This window comes from Garra rufa, chromosome 7 (assembly GCF_049309525.1).
Source record: "Garra rufa chromosome 7, GarRuf1.0, whole genome shotgun sequence".
Classification (NCBI taxonomy): domain Eukaryota; kingdom Metazoa; phylum Chordata; class Actinopteri; order Cypriniformes; family Cyprinidae; genus Garra; species Garra rufa.
The window spans coordinates 51,607,480-51,628,744 of NC_133367.1; the positions used below are offsets into that span (position 1 = coordinate 51,607,480).

Consider the following 21,265-nt stretch of genomic DNA (forward strand, 5'->3'; position numbering starts at 1 on the left):
AACGTTATTCCAATGTTCTCCAGTTAGTTTTTGGTGTCCAGAACGTTGCTTTTTGGTTTGTAGAACATTATTCTAGCATTATTCTAATGTTCCCAGAAAGTTTGTTTTTGATTTGTAGAATGTTATTCCAATGTTCCCAGAATCTTAGTTTTTGGTTCCCAGAAAGTTCCTTTTTGGTTTTAGAACATTATTCTAACATTCTCCTAACATTATTCTAACATTCCCAGAACATTTGTTTTTAGTTCCCAGTAAGTTACTTTTTGGTTTGTAAAACACTATTCTAACAATATTGTAACATTCCCAGAACGTTAATTTTCAAGTTTTTAGAAAGTTAGTTCTTGGTTTTTATAGTGTTATTCTAACGTTCTCCTAACATTATTCTAACATTCCCAGAAAGTTAGTTTTTGGTTTGTAGAATGCTATTCTAACTGTATTCTAATGTTTCCAGAAAGTAAATTTTTGGTTTTTAGAACTTTATTCTAACGTTTCCAGAGCATTAGTTTTTGGTTCCCAGTAAGTTAGTTTTTGGTTTGTAGAACACTATTCTAACAATATTGTAACATTCCCAGAACGTTAATTTTCAAGTTTTTAGAAAGTTAGTTCTTGGTTTTTATAGTGTTATTCTAACGTTCTCCTAACATTATTCTAACATTCCCAGAAAGTTAGTTTTTGGTTTGTAGAATGCTATTCTAACTGTATTCTAATGTTTCCAGAAAGTAAATTTTTGGTTTTTAGAACTTTATTCTAACGTTTCCAGAGCATTAGTTTTTGGTTCCCAGTAAGTTAGTTTTTGGTTTGTAGAACACTATTCTAACAATATTCTAACATTCCCAGAATGTTAATTTTCAAATTCTTAGAAAGTTAGTTTTTTGTTTTTAGAATATTATATTATATTATTCTATTATTAATTATTTATTATTATATTAAATTATAATATTATTATATTATTCACCTAACATTATCATGACATTCCCATAACGATATTTTGTTAAGGTTTGTTTTTGGTTGGCCAGGAAAGTTTTTTTGACGAAAACGGAGCGTTCGCTTTTGGTTTGTATAATGTTACTATAACATTATTTGAACATTTCCCTAACCTTTTTACTCCAACATGATCACTCTGCTGTACGGTCATCAATTATTCAGCACAGTCATGTGGCATGGAACTGATCTGTATGGATTTTTTTTGTTTTGTTTTTTAAAGAATGTTGTTAGCATACTAAATCATGATTTAACCGATGAACCTCGACTAAAATTCATGTCTGATACTTACCTTTGTTTTGACTTCTTACCATCCTTGGTACATTATGTCCATGAAAAGTATCTAAAATAACTCTCATCTGAGTTTGATCACATTGTGGCTTAAAATCAACACCTTTTTATTATAAAATGCAGCGCCTACAAAGTGTTGAACATTATGTTCTGAGAGGTGGATTGACTTCTGTTTTATTATTAGATCATCTGAAACGCTTAGATCTAGAAACGGCGTTGTCTGGCTCATGTACTTTGCTTTGGTCTCATGTTTTCAAACAGATAAATATAAACACAATATTATATCAGTAAATGCTTACAGATTCATACAGTTATATATACATCCTAACAAAACAGTATTGTGTCATTAATACAGCTTTTAGTAGAAGAGAAGAGCCGATTCTTTTTTTGGAGAAGTGTGGTCTAAAAATAGTTCAAGACAAAAACTAAATATAAGTCTTTCATCCTTGCACTAGTGGCTCTGGTCTATGAAATATTAAATACGTGCAAAATTTCGAACCACAGGAAATGAATGATTTATTCATATTATTTAGGCATTTGGAAGACTCATTTGACGAGAAAAGGTATTTGGGAGATTCAGCCAGCTTTGCATAACCATCTATGAAAGCGTCAGTTATTAAAGGCTGATTCATGAATCATGATGGACTGTGTCTCAAAATCTATACTGAACAAGTAACACCATCTCACATCACTATTTTACATTTTGGCAAATTTGCGGCTTATTCATGTTTTCCTATGATTTTATTTATGCCCATCATTAAAATAGTTAAGTTTTCCAGTGAGATCAGGTTGCAACAGCCTACCTGGATTTGGAATGCTAAAACAAACAATGATTTTGAGGTATGGAGTAAAAGTGTTGCAAAATTTTGGAATTCAAAAAAAAAATCTAATAAATGTAAAAATGCTTTTGATGTAGAATAAAAAAAAAATGGGAAAAAGGGAAAAAAAAGCTTCAAAATGTGTAAAAACAAACAAACAACACAAACAAATTTGGAATGTTCAAAAATGCTTTTGATTTGGAATGCGTACAAAATTATTTTTTGGACAAGGCCAAAAATCAGGAATTTTTGTTTAAATGTGTCTGAATCAGAATATATAAAAATGCCTTTGATTTGGAATATATAAAAATGCTTTTGATTCAGAATGTGAAAAAAAAATGCTTTTTGATTTGAAATGTTTAGAAAAGCATTCGATTCAGAATATTTAAAAATCCCTCTGATTTTGAAATACGTAAATATGCTTTTGATTCGGAATATGTAAAAATGCTTTTTGATTTGAAATTTGTAAAAATGCTTTTGATTTGGAATATGTCAATATGCTCTTGATTTAAATGTGTAAAAATGTCTTTCATTTGGAATATGTAAAATGAAAAGCATTTTACATATTCCAAATCAAAGACATTTGGAAAATGTAAATATGCTTTTGATTCGGAATGTGTAAAAATGCCTGATTTGGAATATGTAAAATGCTTTTGATTCGGAATATGTAAAAATGCCTTTGATTCAGAAAATGTAAATATGCTTTTGATTTGGAATGTGTAAAAATGCCTGATTTGGAATATGTAAAATGCTTTTGATTCGGAATATGTAAAAATGCCTTTGATTCAGAAAATGTAAATATGCTTTTGATTTGGAATGTGTAAAAATGCCTGATTTGGAATATGTAAAATGCTTTTGATTCGGAATATGTAAAAATGCCTGATTTGGAATATGTAAAATGCTTTTGATTCGGAATATGTAAAAATGCCTTTGATTCAGAAAATGTAAATATGCTTTTGATTTGGAATGTGTAAAAATGCCTGATTTGGAATATGTAAAATGCTTTTGATTCGGAATATGTAAAAATGCCTGATTTGGAATATGTAAAATGCTTTTGATTCGGAATATGTAAAAATGCCTTTGATTCAGAAAATGTAAATATGCTTTTGATTTGGAATGTGTAAAAATGCCTGATTTGGAATATGTAAAATGCTTTTGATTCGGAATATGTAAAAATGCCTGATTTGGAATATGTAAAATGCTTTTGATTCGGAATATGTAAAAATGCCTTTGATTCAGAAAATGTAAATATGCTTTTGATTTGGAATGTGTAAAAATGCCTGATTTGGAATATGTAAAATGCCTTTGATTCAGAATATGCAAAAATGCCTTTGATTCAGAAAATGTAAATATGCTTTTGATTCGGAATGTGTAAAAATGCCTGATTTGGAATATGTAAAATGCTTTTGATTCGGAATATGTAAAAATGCCTTTGATTCAGAAAATGTAAATATGCTTTTGATTTGGAAAATGTAAAAATGCCTGATTTGGAATATGTCAAATGCTTTTGATTCGGAAAATGTAAAAATGCCTTTGATTTGGAATGTGTAAAAATGCCTGATTTGGAATATGTCAAATGCTTTTGATTCGGAAAATGTAAAAATGCCTTTGATTTGAAATATGTCAAATGCTTTTGATTTGGAATACGTAAAAATGCTTTTTGATTTCAAATATTTAAAAATGTATTTGATTTTGGTGTATATAGAAATGCTTTTGTTTTGGAATATGTAAATATGCTTTTTATTCGGAATATGTAAAAATGCTTGATTCGGAATATGCAAAAATGCCTTTGATGTGGAATATGTAAAATGCCTTTGGTTTGGAATATGTAAAAATGCTTTTTGATTTGAAATATTTAAAAAAGCGTTTGACTCAGAATATGTAAAATGCTTTTGATTCATAATGTGTAAAAATACCTTTGATTTGGAATATGTAAATATGCTCTTGATTTATAATGTGTAAAAATGCCTTTGATTAGGCATATGTAAATATGCTTTTCATTTGGAATGTGTAAAAAATGCCTTTGATTTGGAATATGTAAAATTGCTTTTGATTTGGAATATTTAAAGTGCTTTTGATTCAGAATATGTAAAAATGCCTTTAATTAGGAAAATTTAAAAATGCTTTTGATTTTGAATGTGTGACAATGCCTTTGATTCGGAATAAAAATGCTTTAATTTGCAATGTATAAAAATGCCTTTGATTTAGAATATTTAAAAAATGCTTTTGTTTCTGAATATTTAAAAATTATTTTTATTCAGAATATGTAAAGATCCTTTTGAATCGGAATGTGTAAAAATGCCTTTTATTTTGGAATATGCAAGTATGCTCTTACTTCAGAATGTGTAAAAATACCCTTGATTTAGAATATTTAAAATGCTTTTTATCCAGATTGTGTAAAAATGCTTTTGATTTGGAATATGTAAAATGCTTTTAAACAGGAATGTGTAAAATGTCTTTGATTTGGAATATTTTAAATACTTTTGTTTCAGAATGTGTAAATATGGCTTTGATTTGGAATATTTTAAATACTTTTGTTTCAGAATGTGTAAATATGGCTTTGATTTGGAATATGTAAATATGTTCTTAATTCAGAATATGTAAAAATCCTTTTGATTCGGAATGTGTAAAAATGCCTTTTATTTTGGAATATGTAAGTGTGCTCTTAAGTCAGAATGTGTAAAAATGCCTTTGATTTTGGAATATGTAAAATGCTTTTAAACAGGAATGTGTAAAAATGTCTTTGATTTGGAATATTATAAATACTTTTGTTTCAGAATGTGTAAATATGGCTTTGATTTGGAATCTGTAAATATGTTCTTAATTCAAAATGTGTAAAAATGCCTTTGATTTAGAATATTTAAAATGCTTTTGATCCAGATTGTGTAAAAATGCATTTGATTTTGGAACATTTTAAATACTTTTGATTCAGAATGTGTAAAAATGCCTTTTATTTTGGAATATGCAAGTATGCTCTTAATTCAGAATGTGTAAAAATACCTTTGATTTAGAATATTTAAAATGCTTTTTATCCAGATTGTGTAAAAATGCTTTTGATTTGGAATATGTAAAATGCTTTTAAACAGGAATGTGTAAAATGTCTTTGATTTGGAATATTTTAAATACTTTTGTTTCAGAATGTGTAAATATGGCTTTGATTTGGAATATTTTAAATACTTTTGTTTCAGAATGTGTAAATATGGCTTTGATTTGGAATATGTAAATATGTTCTTAATTCAGAATATGTAAAAATCCTTTTGATTCGGAATGTGTAAAAATGCCTTTTATTTTGGAATATGTAAGTGTGCTCTTAAGTCAGAATGTGTAAAAATGCCTTTGATTTTGGAATATGTAAAATGCTTTTAAACAGGAATGTGTAAAAATGTCTTTGATTTGGAATATTTTAAATACTTTTGATTCAGAATTTGTAAATATGGCTTTGATTTGGAATCTGTAAATATGTTCTTAATTCAAAATGTGTAAAAATGCCTTTGATTTAGAATATTTAAAATGCTTTTGATCCAGATTGTGTAAAAATGCATTTGATTTTGGAATATTTTAAATACTTTTGATTCGGAATGTGTAAAAATGCCTTTTATTTTGGAATATGCAAGTATGCTCTTAATTCAGAATGTGTAAAAATACCTTTGATTTAGAATATTTAAAATGCTTTTTATCCAGATTGTGTAAAAATGCTTTTGATTTGGAATATTTCAAATGCTTTTGATTCAGAATGTGTACAAATCCCTTTGACACGGAATATGCCGAAATTTTGATTGTAATGTATCATTATTATTCAGTATGTGACATTATTTTGATCCTGGATTAAAAAAACGCAACAAAAAGTATTAATTGTAACATGCCGAAAATGAATTGGAATGTTTTTAAATGGCAATACTTCAATGTTTTCAATTTGAAACACAAAATGAACTGATTTGTAAAGTGCCAAAATTATTTTTGGAAAGAGCCAAAAATGCTTTGGAGTGTGTTAAAATAGCTACTGCTGCTGGATTGCCATGTAAATCGCTGTGAAGTTTGCTAAAATTAGTGATTTGGACCGTGCCAATGATGATGCCCAAACGCGCGGTCTGAGTCAAGCCTGGAGACACGGAGTCCTGATTCACCGAGAGGTTCATTCATTTTGCAGCAGGGCAGAGCAGATGGCAGCAAGGCAGCGCGGAGGCTCTTTTATAATATCAAAAAAGCACTGACTTCGATAGTACAGTCAAAACATTCTACACATGTTCTGCGTGGATGAACCGGATACTGGAGCGAAGTCAAACCAGCACACAGCCTGACGACCGACGGGAACTTCTTCTAATGGAAATATAACAACATTATTCACTCTCGAAAGCCTTGCACTTACATTTGCTGGCAGACAGATAACTTAATAGTACTTCTCACTGCGAGGGATTAAAGGTATTTTACTCGGACTGCATTTTGCGCGATAGGCAAAATGAAGGTGAAATCTAGAGATGAGAGTTTCAATACTTCTGGAGAATGTGACGGATCCAATGACCTGCTGACAGGTAAGTGCACTTAATGCGACACGACTGACACCAATCATTATTATCGCAATTTATAGACGCATTGTAGGCTATTTTAGTATAGGCTACTCTCAGATAAAACTGGCTGCTCTTGTTTGCGGAATAAATATGTTCGCTAAACTCTTGCTGACAAACAGTTTAGTTTAGTTTAGGTTTTCACTTTGCAAAATTACTTTAACCAGACATATTTTCCAATGTCTAACCAATTCTGACAGAATATGTATTCATGCTATTTTAGAAACGCTACGCTTCTCGATGTTTGGTTATATTTTGGATATTTACTATATTTACCACATTATTTCTGCATAGTGTAAACCTGACAGGATTTGTATTGATATAATCTCTTCGGCATCGATTGTTTAATGACTATGATAAATGGTTTAACGTAATGGTAATTTAACTGAATTATTTCAGTTTTAAAGAAAATAACATAATAGCTACGATACACGGCTGTATTAAACTCTACCTCAAGCTATTTTAAAAAGCATTTAGTTAAATATTTTATGTCCTAATTTTATGTTTTATGGCTAATACCGCGGTTAATAAACACATTTCTGACATTGACAAAAATACCAACACAGTTCATATTTTGATTGTTTTGCTATGTAGTCTGCCTTAGTACTAACGTTAACTAAACTGCTAACCAGCTAACTTACCAAGTAAACAAATTGGCATGCTATTTAGCTAACTAACATCCTGGATATCCTTTCTATTCATATTTAGATTTGCTAGCCATTTCTGCAGCCGCTAAACTAACTAGTTAACCAACTTAGGCTACTAAATATTTACATTTCTAATCTCTACTAGTTTCTACTAATTTCCCGACAAGTGAAGGTCTGCAATAAATCACTTGAGTCTTTCATTCGTTTCACGCTAATCGTATCTCACATCTTGTCATAACAAAGGCTTTATAATATTGCTTGAATAATTAATGAAGTTTCATTTTATAGTCAGGCGTGCTCTTTGTCAGTGTCACATCTGTACCGTTGCCTTTGGTCAAACTAACCTACAGTAGGCTATAAAAACATGTTATAATTGAGACATTACAAAAAGTACCATCATAAAGTAAATATAGTGCTTTCTGTATCTCGCTGAGCTACTGCAAGTTCTGTTTCTGAATTCGTTTACAGCTTATCATTATCTTTTTTTAGGATCTTAATCACCTTTCTGCCCTTTTTAAGGATTCAGATCAGCTAGCCACTTTTGTTGTTGCGTCCATCTTGGTTTGGCCCTTCATGCCTGTCAATACTCTCAGATTAGAGGCCAAATGTGAGACTGAAATGTCTTTCCAACTTTTCATCCAAACGACAATCTGAGGGATTGTTTTAAAAATCGATTACTGCTGGAAAAACACCTGGACGAACGGGCCAAAATCACTCCTGAACTGTGTGAGAAGCTATTTAAAGCGGAAAAGTGTAATGTCGGCGCCTCTAGCGGCCCGCAATGGAATTGCGAAAATAATGAAATTGGAAATTGGAAAACATTGGGAAAAGCTTTTTCAAGTAGCACGGTTCTATTTGTAGCAATAGCCAACAATACATTGTATGGGTTAAAATGATCAATTTTTCTTTTATGCCAAAAATCATCAGGATATTAAGTAAAGATCATGTCTCAAGAAGACTTAATTTTTGATTAGTAATATGCATTGCTAGGAACTTCATTTGGACAACTTTAAAGGTGATTTCCTCAATATTTCGATTTTTTTGCACCCTCAGGTTCTAGATTTTTAAATAGTTGTATCTCTGCCTATAATATTGTCCTATCCTAACGAACCAGACATCAATGGAAAGTTTTTAGAAGATGTATAAATCTCAATTTCAAAAAAATTACCCTAATGACTGGTTTTGTGAAAAAAACCAAAACCAGTCATAAAATTAAGATTTGTACTTCATCACAAAGCTGATGTATGGTTGTTAGGATAGGATAAGATAATATTTGACCGAGATACAAGTTTTTAAAAAAATAATCTGAGGGTGAAAAAAAATCAAAATATTGAGAAAATCACCTTTAAAGTTGTCCAAATGAAGTGCTTAGCAATGCATTTTTCTAATCAAAAATTAAGTTTTGATATATTTATGGTACGAAATGTATTAAATATCTTCACGGAACATGATCTTTACTTAATACTCTAATGATTTTTGAAATAAAAGAAAAACATGTTCTACATAACCTAAAAATAGCTTACAGAGAGCGTTCTCTAATGGGTATTTTTAGTTTTTTTGCAACCATAAAATAACGTTCTCAGAACATTGCCTGGTGGTTTTTAAAACAACCTAAAATAACTTACAGAGAACATTCTCTAATGGTTATTTTTAGGTTATTTTCTTGCAACCATAAAATAACGTTCTCAGAATGTTGCATGGTGGTTGTTATTAAAATAACTTAAAAAGAACATTCCCTGATGGTTATTTTTAAGTTTTTTTTGCAACCATAAAATAACGTTCCCAGAACGTTGCAGGGTGGTTGTTTTTAAAATAACCTAAAAATAACATTTTCTAATGGTTATTTTTCGGTTATTTTCTTGTAACCATAAAATAACATTCCCAGAACATTGCCTGATGGTTTTTTAAATAACCTAAAAATAACTTACAGAGAACATTCTCTAATGGTTATTTTTAGGTTATTTTCTTGCAACCATAAAATAACATTTCCAGAACGTTACATGGTGGTTGTTATTTAAAAAAAAACTTAAAGAGAACATTCCCTGATGGTTATTTTAAAGTTTTTTTGCAACCATAAAATAACGTTCTCAGAACTTTGCCTGGTGGTTTTTAAAATAACCTAAAATAACTTACAGAGAACATTCTCTAATGGTTATTTTTAGGTTATTTTCTTGCAACCATAAAATAACGTTCTCAGAATGTTGCATGGTGGTTGTTATTAAAATAACTTAAAAAGAACATTCCCTGATGGTTATTTTTAAGTTTTTTTTGCAACCATAAAATAACGTTCCCAGAACGTTGCAGGGTGGTTGTTTTTATAATAACCTAAAAATAACATTTTCTAATGGTTATTTTTCGGTTATTTTCTTGTAACCATAAAATAACATTCCCAGAACATTGCCTGATGGTTTTTAAAATAACCTAAAAATAACTTAGAGAACATTCTCTAATGGTTATTTTTAGGTTATTTTCTTGCAACCATAAAATAACGTTTCCAGAACGTTACATGGTGGTTGTTATTTAAAAAAAAACTTAAAGAGAACATTCCCTGATGGTTATTTTAAAGTTTTTTTGCAACCATAAAATAACGTTCTTAGAACATTGCCTGATGGTTTTTAAAATAACTTAAAAATAACTTACATAGAGCGTTCTCTAATGGTTATTTTTAGGTTTTTTTTGCAACCATAAAATAACGTTCTCAGAACATTGCCTGATGGTTTTTAAAATAACTTAAAAATAACTTACAGAGAACATTCTCTAATGGTTATTTTTAGGTTATTTTCTTGCAACCATAAAATAACGTTCCCAGAACGTTACATGGTGGTTGTTATTAAAAAAAACTTAAAGAGAACATTCCCTGATGGTTATTTTAAAGGTTTTTTGCAACCATAAAATAACGTTCCCAGAACGTTGCAGGGTGGTTGTTTTTAAAATAACCTAAAAACAACATACAGAGAACATTCTCTAATGGTTATTTTTAGGTTATTTTTTTGCAAACACAAAATAACATTTCCAGAACGTTTCATGGTGGTTGTTATTAAAAACACTATTCCCTGATGGTTATTTTACTTTTTTTTTTCAACCATAAAATAACGTTCCCAGAACATTACCTGATGGTTTTTAAAATAACCTAAGAATAACTTTCTCTAATGGTTATTTTTTCTAATGGTACATATATTTAATATTTAGCTGCCTTTTAGACATATTTTTATAGGATGGTAAATGAAAATGTGTTTTTTAACATGAAAGCTAGTTTACAGCAATACTTTGCACAGTTTTTTTTTTTTTTCATATGTTAATGTTCATATAGCCTACTGTATGTGGGCTCAATGTTTGTGTTCCTGCAGATGTGCGCCAGTATTTTCAATGGGCTGTATGCACCTGTGCGCATGCGCTGTGCGTTTAACCTAGTGTTGGTTTTGTTGGTTTTTCCACGCTAGTATGAATAAGCCCTGGAGGAACAGGTGTTTGAAATAATTCACCAGAATGAAGTCTCGTGAATCGGCTGATGATAGATATGTAAATAAAGCTCAGTACCAAATGCAATGATCACACTCGATGAAACTGATTTAAGGTCTGTGCCGAATATAATTTCAGTCACTTTATTTTTGTCTCTGGCTTTTAGTTTAATGGTTTATTCATCACATTCGCATTGATTTCAGAGTTTGTTTCAATGGGCAACTTTTTATAGGGATAATTGTCCGTGTTTGAGCATTGACTGTTTGTGGGGATTTTTTAGTGAACGTTTTTGCGGGTTAGGTCAATAGGTGGCGACAAATTACTGTGTTTATCAGTCATGAATTATCTATTCAAAACAATGATCAGGAACTATTACAGGAAAATTGTCTTTACGAGCGCTTAAGCTATTCACTCAATTAATTCACTATTGACTCATTCAGAAACTGAATTGTATGTGACACTCGATTGATTCAGCTTTTCATCTGTTGGTCTGAAAATTAAAAGCACACTCTTGTTTGTGAGACATTGCTTTTACTTTACCTCTGGATTACTTTACATTCCGCTGGTGAAATGCAGTGATTTCAAGACTTTTTCAAGGAAATTTAACGTGTGGGACGAATCGCTCTTAACGGATTGATTGAAACTTCACTAGACACTCAGGAAGTAACCTGAGTGAGCATTGCTTCCTAGCAAACAGAATGTTCGCCTAATGTTAGTTTTTGGTTCCCGTTTGGTTATTTTTTTGGGAGCCAAATAATAATGTTAGGGGAACATTCTTTTTAGGTTATATTTTTCTTGTAACCATAAAATAACGTTTTCAGAACATTTCCTGATAGTTTTTAAAATAACCTAAAAAAAATAATTTTTAGGTTATTATTTTTTAACCATAAAATAATGTTCACAGAACATTGCAGGGTGGTTGTTATGAAAATAACCTATAGAGAATGTTCCTTGATGGTTATTTTTTTATTTATTTTTTATTTGCAACCATAAAATGACATTCCCATAACGTTGCATGGTGGTTGTTATTAAAATAATCTATAGAGAATGTTCCCTGATGTTATTGTTAAGTTTTTTTTTTTTTTTTTGCAACCATAAAATAACATTCCCAGAACATTGCCTGATGGATTTTAAAATAACCTAAAAATAACTTACAGAGAACATTCTCTAATGGTTATTTTTAAGTTATTTTCTTGCAACCATAAAATAACGTTTCCAGAATGTTGCATGGTGGTTGTTATTAAAATAATCTATAGAGAACATCCCCTGATGGTAATTTGTTAGTTTTTTTTTTTTTTTTTTTTTTTGCAACCATATAATAACGTTCTCAGAGTTGTTTTTAAAATAACCTATAGAGAACGTTCCCTGATGGTTATTTTTTTAAGTTTTTTTTTGCAACCATAAAATAACGTTCCCAGAATATTGCCTGATGGTTTTTAAAATAACCTAAAAATAACTTACAGAGAATGTTCTCTAATGGTTATTTTTAGTTTTTTTTTTGCAAGCATAAAATAACGTTTCCAGAACATTGCCTGATGGTTTTTAAAATAACCTAAAATAACTTATAGAGAACGTTCTTTAATGGTTATTTTTAGTTTTTTTTGCAACTATAAAATAACGTTTCCAGAACATTGCCTGATGGTTTTTAAAATAACATAAAAATAACTTGCAGAGAATATTCTCTAATGGTTATTTTCAGTTTTTTTTTTTTTTTTTTGCAAGCATAAAATAACGTTCCCAGAATATTGCCTGATGGTTTTTAAAATAACCTAAAAATAACTTACAAAGAACATTCTCTAATGGTTATTTTTAGTTTTTTTTTGCAAGCATAAAATAACGTTTCCAGAACATTGCCTGATGGTTTTTAAAATAACCTAAAAATAACTTACAGAGAATGTTCTCTAATGGTTGTTTTTAGTTTTTTTTTTTTTTTTTGCAAGCATAAAATAACGTTTCCAGAACATTGCCTGATGGTTTTTAAAATAACCTAAAATAACTTACAGAGAATGTTCTCTAATGGTTGTTTTTAGTTTTTTAGTTTTTTTTTGCAAGCATAAAATAACGTTTCCAGAACATTGCCTGATGGTTTTTAAAATAACCTAAAAATAACTTACAGAGAATGTTCTCTAATGGTTGTTTTTAGTTTTTTTTTTTTTTTTTTGCAAGCATAAAATAACGTTTCCAGAACATTGCCTGATGGTTTTTAAAATAACCTAAAATAACTTACAGAGAACGTTCTTTAATGGTTATTTTTAGGTTTTTTTGCAACTATAAAATAACGTTTCCAGAACATTGCCTGATGGTTTTTAAAATAACATAAAAATAACTTGTAGAGAATATTCTCTAATGGTTATTTTTAGTTTTTTTTTTTTTTTTGCAAGCATAAAATAACGTTTCCAGAATGGTGCAGGGTGGTTGTTTTTAAAGTAACCTAAAAATAACTTACAGAGAACGTTCTTTAATGGTTATTTTTAGGTTTTTTTGCAACTATAAAATAACGTTTCCAGAACATTGCCTGATGGTTTTTAAAATAACATAAAAATAACTTGTAGAGAATATTCTCTAATGGTTATTTTTAGTTTTTTTTTTTTTTGCAAGCATAAAATAACGTTTCCAGAATGGTGCAGGGTGGTTGTTTTTAAAGTAACCTAAAAATAACTTACAGAGAACGTTCTTTAATGGTTATTTTTAGGTTTTTTTGCAACTATAAAATAACGTTTCCAGAACATTGCCTGATGGTTTTTAAAATAACATAAAAATAACTTGTAGAGAATATTCTCTAATGGTTATTTTTAGTTTTTTTTTTTTTTTGCAAGCATAAAATAACGTTTCCAGAATGGTGCAGGGTGGTTGTTTTTAAAGTAACCTAAAAATAACTTACAGAGAACGTTCTTTAATGGTTATTTTTAGGTTTTTTTGCAACTATAAAATAACGTTTCCAGAACATTGCCTGATGGTTTTTAAAATAACATAAAAATAACTTGTAGAGAATATTCTCTAATGGTTATTTTTAGTTTTTTTTTTTTTTTGCAAGCATAAAATAACGTTTCCAGAATGGTGCAGGGTGGTTGTTTTTAAAGTAACCTAAAAATAACTTACAGAGAACGTTCTTTAATGGTTATTTTTAGGTTTTTTTGCAACTATAAAATAACGTTTCCAGAACATTGCCTGATGGTTTTTAAAATAACATAAAAATAACTTGTAGAGAATATTCTCTAATGGTTATTTTTAGTTTTTTTTTTTTTTTGCAAGCATAAAATAACGTTTCCAGAATGGTGCAGGGTGGTTGTTTTTAAAGTAACCTAAAAATAACTTACAGAGAACGTTCTTTAATGGTTATTTTTAGGTTTTTTTGCAACTATAAAATAACGTTTCCAGAACATTGCCTGATGGTTTTTAAAATAACATAAAAATAACTTGTAGAGAATATTCTCTAATGGTTATTTTTAGTTTTTTTTTTTTTTTGCAAGCATAAAATAACGTTTCCAGAATGGTGCAGGGTGGTTGTTTTTAAAGTAACCTAAAAATAACTTACAGAGAACGTTCTCTAATGTTTTTTTTTTTTTTTGCAACCATAAAGTAACGTTCCCAGAACATTGCCTGATGGTTTTTAAAATAACCTAAAATAACTTACAGAGACGTTCTTTAATGGTTATTTTTAGGTTTTTTTGCAACTATAAAATAACGTTTCCAGAACATTGCCTGATGGTTTTTAAAATAACATAAAAATAACTTGTAGAGAATATTCTCTAATGGTTATTTTTAGTTTTTTTTTTTTTTTTGCAAGCATAAAATAACGTTTCCAGAATGGTGCAGGGTGGTTGTTTTTAAAGTAACCTAAAAATAACTTACAGAGAACGTTCTCTAATGTTTTTTTTTTTTTTTTGCAACCATAAAGTAACGTTCCCAGAACATTGCCTGATGGTTTTTAAAATAACCTAAAATAACTTACAGAGACGTTCTTTAATGGTTATTTTTAGGTTTTTTTGCAACTATAAAGTAACGTTCCCAGAACATTGCCTGATGGTTTTTAAAATAACCTAAAATAACTTACAGAGACGTTCTTTAATGGTTATTTTTAGTTTTTTTGCAACTATAAAATAACGTTTCCAGAACATTGCCTGATGGTTTTTAAAATAAGCTAAAATAACTTACAGAGAACATTCTTTAATGGTTATTTTTAGTTTTTTTTGCAAGCATACAATAACGTTCCCAGAATGTTGCAGGATGGTTGTTATTAAAATAACTGAAAAATAACTTACAGAGAACGTTCTCTAATGGTTATTTTTATTTATTTTTTTTTTTTTTTGCAACTGTAAAATAACGTTCCCAGAACATTTTTAAAATAAACTAAAAATAACTTACAGAGAACATTTTCTAATGGTTATTTTGAGGTTATTTTATTGCAACCACAAATTAACGTTGCAGGGTGTTTTTTTTTTAATAAATAACCTAAAAATAACGTTCCCTAATGGTAATTTTTAGGTTACTTTTTGCAACCATATAATAATGCTTCCAGAATGTTGCAGAGAGGTGGTTTTCATCATATTTTATAAACCATACTTTGTGTTAAAGTCGTTTTTATTTGGTGCTGAAGAAATGTAAAATCTGGGTAGCTCGTAATAGACAGATTTAATCATATTTAACCATATGTACAATACATTAAAACAAGATATGTTTTTTATAACACTGATTAGGAGTCCATACAGATCATTTCCATGCCACTTATACTATACTGGGTTGTGATGGTGCTGGATGATTACTGGCATGAACATTCTGGGAACGTTAGATTAACGTTCTGGGAACATTCTACAAAGGCAAAAACGAATGTTCTGGGAATGTTAAGAAAACTTTCCTGGCTAACCAAAACAAATCATAAAAACTAACGTTCTGGGAACCAAATGGGGAACCAAAAATCGTTAGATGTGAATACGACTTTATACTAATGTTATTGGCAATTTGTCCCAACTGTATGAGCTTTTCATTTTGATACAAATGCCATGTCCAGTAAACTCAAAAGGGTCAAAGAAAAGTGTGTGCTCATATTATTTTATTTTAAAAATACAATTCTCCAAATTCAGTGAACCGATTCATTTTTGAATCAAAGCCAGAGCCGCAAACTGGGCCAACTGACTGTGACGGACCGCCGCTGTGTGTCCTTGTAATAGAATTTAAATGATTTACAAAGCACTTAAGCATAGCGAAGCAGTTTCCCAATGTTTTTGTGTGTGTGTGTGTGTGTGTGTGTGTTTGTAGGTAACCCTCCCTCAGGCCAGAGCAAAAAGAACATGAAACAGCGCTTCCTCAAACTCCTGCCCTGCTGTCATGGGGACTCCACACCAACTGTCAGGCAAAGCAAGTGACCGACTTTCTGCTGCTTTTCTTTTTGCATATATCTCTAAAATTAATTCAGTATTGTTTTTAGTTTTTTAATTATGTTTTCATCTGTCATTTAGACAGTATAGAAGAGGATTTTGAGCTTGCCACTGTGTGCTACAGACCAGATAGTCTGGAAAAAATTATGGAACGGACCAAGTTCACCAAAGCAGAGCTACAAGTCCTCTATAGAAGTTTCAAAAATGTAAGAAATGCTTCCCTTGATGACTTTTCTAAGCTCCCTACAGGTGTGATCTATTAATGGACTCAACAATAAGTTTATGTATTTATATTTATATATAAATGTCAGTCTTCTTCTCTACAAAAAAGGGTTACTGTACTGTGGGCGTATAACACGCATTAATCACTCAAATCGATTTATTGTTAATTAATATATATTAAATTCTGACATATTTTTAAATATGTTTTTGTTTATATTTTATGTGCCGTAGGAATGTCCCACTGGATTAGTAAATGAAGATACTTTTAAGTTAATCTACTCTCACTTTTTTCCTCATGGAGGTGAGTGAATTAATGTCTGAAGGCAATTAAAGCAGTTCATTTGTTCCTACCTTTTAATTAATTGAATTTAAAAGAGGCCTTTATAAATCCCTCTGTGTTTCTCAAATTAAGTTTGATTTTTCACATTCCCAGACTCTAGCACATATGCTCATTTCCTGTTTGAGGCTTTTGACAGACGCAAAAACGGAGCAGTTAGTTTTGAGGTCAGTTTGCTGTTCATGTACTTAATATGAATAAAAGTAATTCACATATCATATACTTAAACCATTCGAAAGTATATAGTAATATACAATAACTATGTCAAATGTGTAAAGTGTCTTACAGTTAATGTATTTTATGCTATATTTTTATTATTAGGGGTTCAAACGCGTAACGCTGAAACCTTATTGTAGTTGTTAGAATGGTCACGGATCAGCGATCTCCAAGTAAAACTGATCATGCAGACCAAACCGTAAGTCGTAGAGACTTGAAACTTGGAGGGATGGTAGTACTCACACTGCCATCAATGTCACCAAAGCTCGGCCCAATTGGCCTGACGGGGGCGCTATAGCAATCAAAAGTATGAAATCGCTCATAACTCCTAAACTGTAAATCGCAGGCTCTTTTTTGCAAAACCTACTTTTGCCAACTAGTCCTAGTTTTTTCGCTAAATCGGAACCAAACCAGTACAGAAATATTCTCTGGAGAGTGAATATCAGTAATCACCCAAAAAAGTCAAACGTTTGACTCGCCATCACAAAGGGATGCCAAAACGTTTGAAAGGGGCAGGGCCACTTTTAGTAAAATGCTTATAACTCCTGAACGGAATAAGATATCTTCGACAAACTCAGAACACTTACGTAAGCTCTCAATCTGAGGTTGCAGGAAAAAAATTGTGGAGCTTGGCCACTTGGTGGTGCTATATAAGGGAAAAACATAAAAATGGCTATACCTATGCAACCATTTGTCCTATCAACGTGAAAAACTTGCTCTAAAGTGCCACAAGTGTCTATAAGGATATTTGCGTATCTCAAAAAAAAAAAAAAAGGCTGCTATTGACCGATGAAGTTTGAGCACCTATTAGACAGGGTTAACAGGTGCCAAACAAAATGAAAATTGATGGGCCTGTTTGACACACAGCCCCAAAGGTCTGTGAGAAATTTGGGGGGCGATATCGCTTTTTTCAAGGGCATAAACAATTGTACATTGCACAGTTTTTCACGCATACATGCAATATTCGTATCATATGACAGAACTCCTCATTCCGGACAACTTTGCCTCTAGAACCGCTGCTGTCAATCAGATAGTTTGTTAAATAATTGAGAAGATGTCGAAAACCTACTTTTGCGAACTAGTCCTAGGTTTTACCTTCAATCTGGAAAAAAAAAACACTGCAGTACAATTCTCTGGACTCTCTAGGTCAATAATTATCAAACAAATGTTGAAATTTACCCATTGGGAAGCTATAACGGGGTCGTTTAGAAAAGGGCCCTGTCCGAATTTACCCCAAACCCTATAAAGCCGACAGGAAAACTCAAAACTTCACAAAACCCGATGAGCACATGCGACAGGTGATTCAACAAGCATGCAAAGTTATAAGGAGATCAGGTCACAGGGGGGTGTTATAATTTTTTTCAAGGGCGTAAACTATTGTAGTTTTCACGGTTTTTCACACATACACACGATATTCATATCATATGACAGAACTCCTCATTCTGGACAACTTTGCCTCTAGAACCACTTTTGTCAATCAAATCGTTTGTTAAATAATTCAGAAGATGGAAATAAACTACTTTTGCGAACAAGCCATAGGTTTTCATTTAATCTAAAAAAAAAAAAAAACACTGCAGTATAATTCTCTGGACTCTCTAGGTCAATAATTTACCTTTTGGGAAGCTATAACAGGGTCTTTTAGAAAAGGGGCCTCTCTGAATTTACCCAAAACCCTGTAAAGCCTACAGGAAAACTCAAAACTTCACAAAACCTGCTGAGCACATGCAAGAGGTGATTCTAAGCAAGCATGCAAAGTTGTAAGGAGATCAGGCCATGGGGGGCATTATCACTTTTTTCAAGGGCATAAACGATTTGCAAGGTTTTTCACACATGCATGCAATATTCATATCGTATGAAAACCCTATGAAGCCTAAGGAAAAATTCAAAACTTCACAAAACCTAAGCACATGCGACAGGTGATTCTAAACAAGCATGCAAAGTTTTGAGGAGATCAGACCACAGCTGGTGCTATAACAGTCATAAATGTTTCAAAACATAATATTTGTATGGTAAATGACCTGTATTTTCAAAAAAGGCTTGCTACATAATGTCTTTTTTCATATGTGCTTAAATGCCTTAAAGCGTTTGAACCCTGGTAATGGCTGTTGCCAGCTGTATTTACTTTTTTTTTTTTTTTCACAGATCAGAAGACAAATGAGTAGATGATTTGCTGTTATCATCATGTTGCATATTAAATCGTACTTTCTTTTACACTTACTAGTCTCTTGTTTCTCACTGGCTTCAGGATTTTGTGGTTGGCCTGTCAATCATTTTGCGTGGTACTGTCACTGATAGACTTTGCTGGGCCTTTAGTTTGTACGATCTTAATAAAGATGGCTGCATCACGAAAGAGGTAGAGTATAGACAAATTACAATTGTGTATTTTAGTGTTTATTCTGCATAAACTGGGTATTAATGTGAATCTATTACTGTATGCATTGATTTATCCTGTCTGTTTTAGGAGATGAATGATATTATGAAGTCTATTTATGATATGATGGGGAATTATACGTATCCCTCTATGAAGGACAGCGCACCTAGAGAACATGTTGAAACTTTCTTCCAGGTACCTTCAAAAAACTCTGATTTCTGAAGGATCGTGTGACACTGAAGACTGCAGTAATGATGCTGAAAATGTAGCTTTGCGTCACAGGAGTAAATTACATTTTACGACAATTTCAAATGGAGAACAGCTATTTTAAATAGCAAAAATGTTTCACAATATTACTGTATTTTTGATCAAATAAATGCATGGGGAGTTGAAGAAAAAACCTACAACATAAACTAATATTTTTTCTAATTATTCTTACTATTAAACTTTTAATGCTTGGTACAGTAAGTCTCAAAATATGCATTTATTGATCGTTCATCTGTTTGCACACAGAAAATGGATCGCAACAATGATGGTGTCGTCACAATGGAGGAGTTCCTGGAGTCGTGTCAAAAGGTACAAAGACAACTTTTTTATGCTTTTGGTAATTTTACCAACTGTACATGACCTTTGATGATATTTAAAGGGATAGTTAACCGTTTTGCTGAAAATGTTCTCACTCTCAGCTCATCCAAGATGTAGATGAGTTTGTTTCTTCATCAGTTTTAGAGAAATGTAGCATTGCATCACTTGCTCACCAATGGAAGTGAATGGGTGCCGTCAGAATGAGAGTCCAAACAGCTGATAAAAACACCACAATAATCCACAAGTAATCCACAACACTCCAGTCCACCAGTTTACATCTTGAGAAGCCAAAAGCTGCGTGTTTGTAAGAAAAACAAATCATTAAGATGTTTTAGCTTTGAACTTGGCTTTTTTCCCCATAATCCAAAACATAATTCCTCCAGTGAAAAAGTCATCTTGTCTGAGAAATCAGAAGAGAAATATGCACAGATCAAGCACCGTTTACAAGCAAACAGCTGTAAACAAACACTATAATGTTTTTATCAGCTGTTTTGACGGCACCCATTCACTGCAGTGGATCAAATGCTGAGCAAGTGATGCATTGCCACATTTTTTCCATTTTTGAATTAACTTTTAACCATTTTACCAATTCTTTTCACTCAGGACGAGGCCATCATGGAGTCCATGCAGATGTTGGATCATGTAATTTAGCTCTGCATGTTGATCTTTCCAAAAAGCAACAGTGTTTGATCTGTTGTGGCGTCTGCTTGGTGACTTCCTCCATCTCGCAGCTACAAAACAGACTGACAGCGAACACCTGAACAGGTGCAACGTGAGCATGCCTTGTTATTTCACACCCTGCGGATGAAACCATGTCTTTGAAGATCAGCTGTTATATCCCACATTGTTTTTCCTTTTAATATAATGTGAAGAGATATTTTAAGCCAGTTCAACAAAAATGCTCTGTAAAGTTTGATTCTTTCAGTTTTAAATTTGTTCATCAGTTATATATTTTTTAATACACTCTTAACACCTATTATGTTTCCTAAGGAATGCAATGTATTGAAATCCTATACATACAATGTACAAAAAAATATTAATTCATTTAGATTTGTTGTAACACACTACTTAAAAAAAACATATATGCACAACAATTTACAATCAATATCTCTAACAGGAAAGGTTTGGCGGAATTTGACGTAACAAACTATGCAAAAGGTTTTTGGTTTGGTTAAAAATGATTAAATAACATCTACCATCAAATTTTAAGTAGATGATCGATGCATATTACATGTGGGCTATGTCAGCCTTTTCAAGTTTATTATTTAATTTTTTGATTTTTTTTTAATGTTAAATAAATTCATGATTGCTATGCACAAAAGTGTTGATTGAATTTCTAGAAATTGATTTGATTCAATCTATAGCCTTTGAATAATTTTATAAAAAGATTATTGTCTCATATCA

The 21,265-nt window shown here is 31.2% G+C and overlaps 1 protein-coding gene across 5 annotated transcripts; it reads left to right on the forward strand.

The window, feature by feature from the left end:
- Positions 1-6,249: 6,249 nt before the first annotated feature.
- LOC141338472 (A-type potassium channel modulatory protein KCNIP2-like) lies at positions 6,250-20,684 on the forward strand. 5 transcript variants are annotated; one of them, XM_073844026.1, is made up of 10 exons: positions 6,250-6,616; positions 15,289-15,291; positions 16,012-16,114; positions 16,216-16,336; positions 16,584-16,653; positions 16,786-16,856; positions 19,151-19,258; positions 19,367-19,471; positions 19,790-19,852; positions 20,465-20,684. In XM_073844026.1, exons 1-10 carry the CDS (start codon positions 6,544-6,546, stop codon positions 20,510-20,512), a joined length of 765 nt encoding a protein of 254 aa, XP_073700127.1. In that variant the 5' UTR covers positions 6,250-6,543; the 3' UTR covers positions 20,513-20,684. The 5 variants fall into 5 exon arrangements, with proteins under 5 accessions (XP_073700127.1, XP_073700126.1, XP_073700128.1 ...); XM_073844025.1 differs by lacking the exon at positions 15,289-15,291; XM_073844027.1 differs by lacking the exon at positions 15,289-15,291 and having other exon boundaries at positions 16,012-16,110; positions 16,212-16,336.
- Positions 20,685-21,265: the final 581 nt, after the last annotated feature.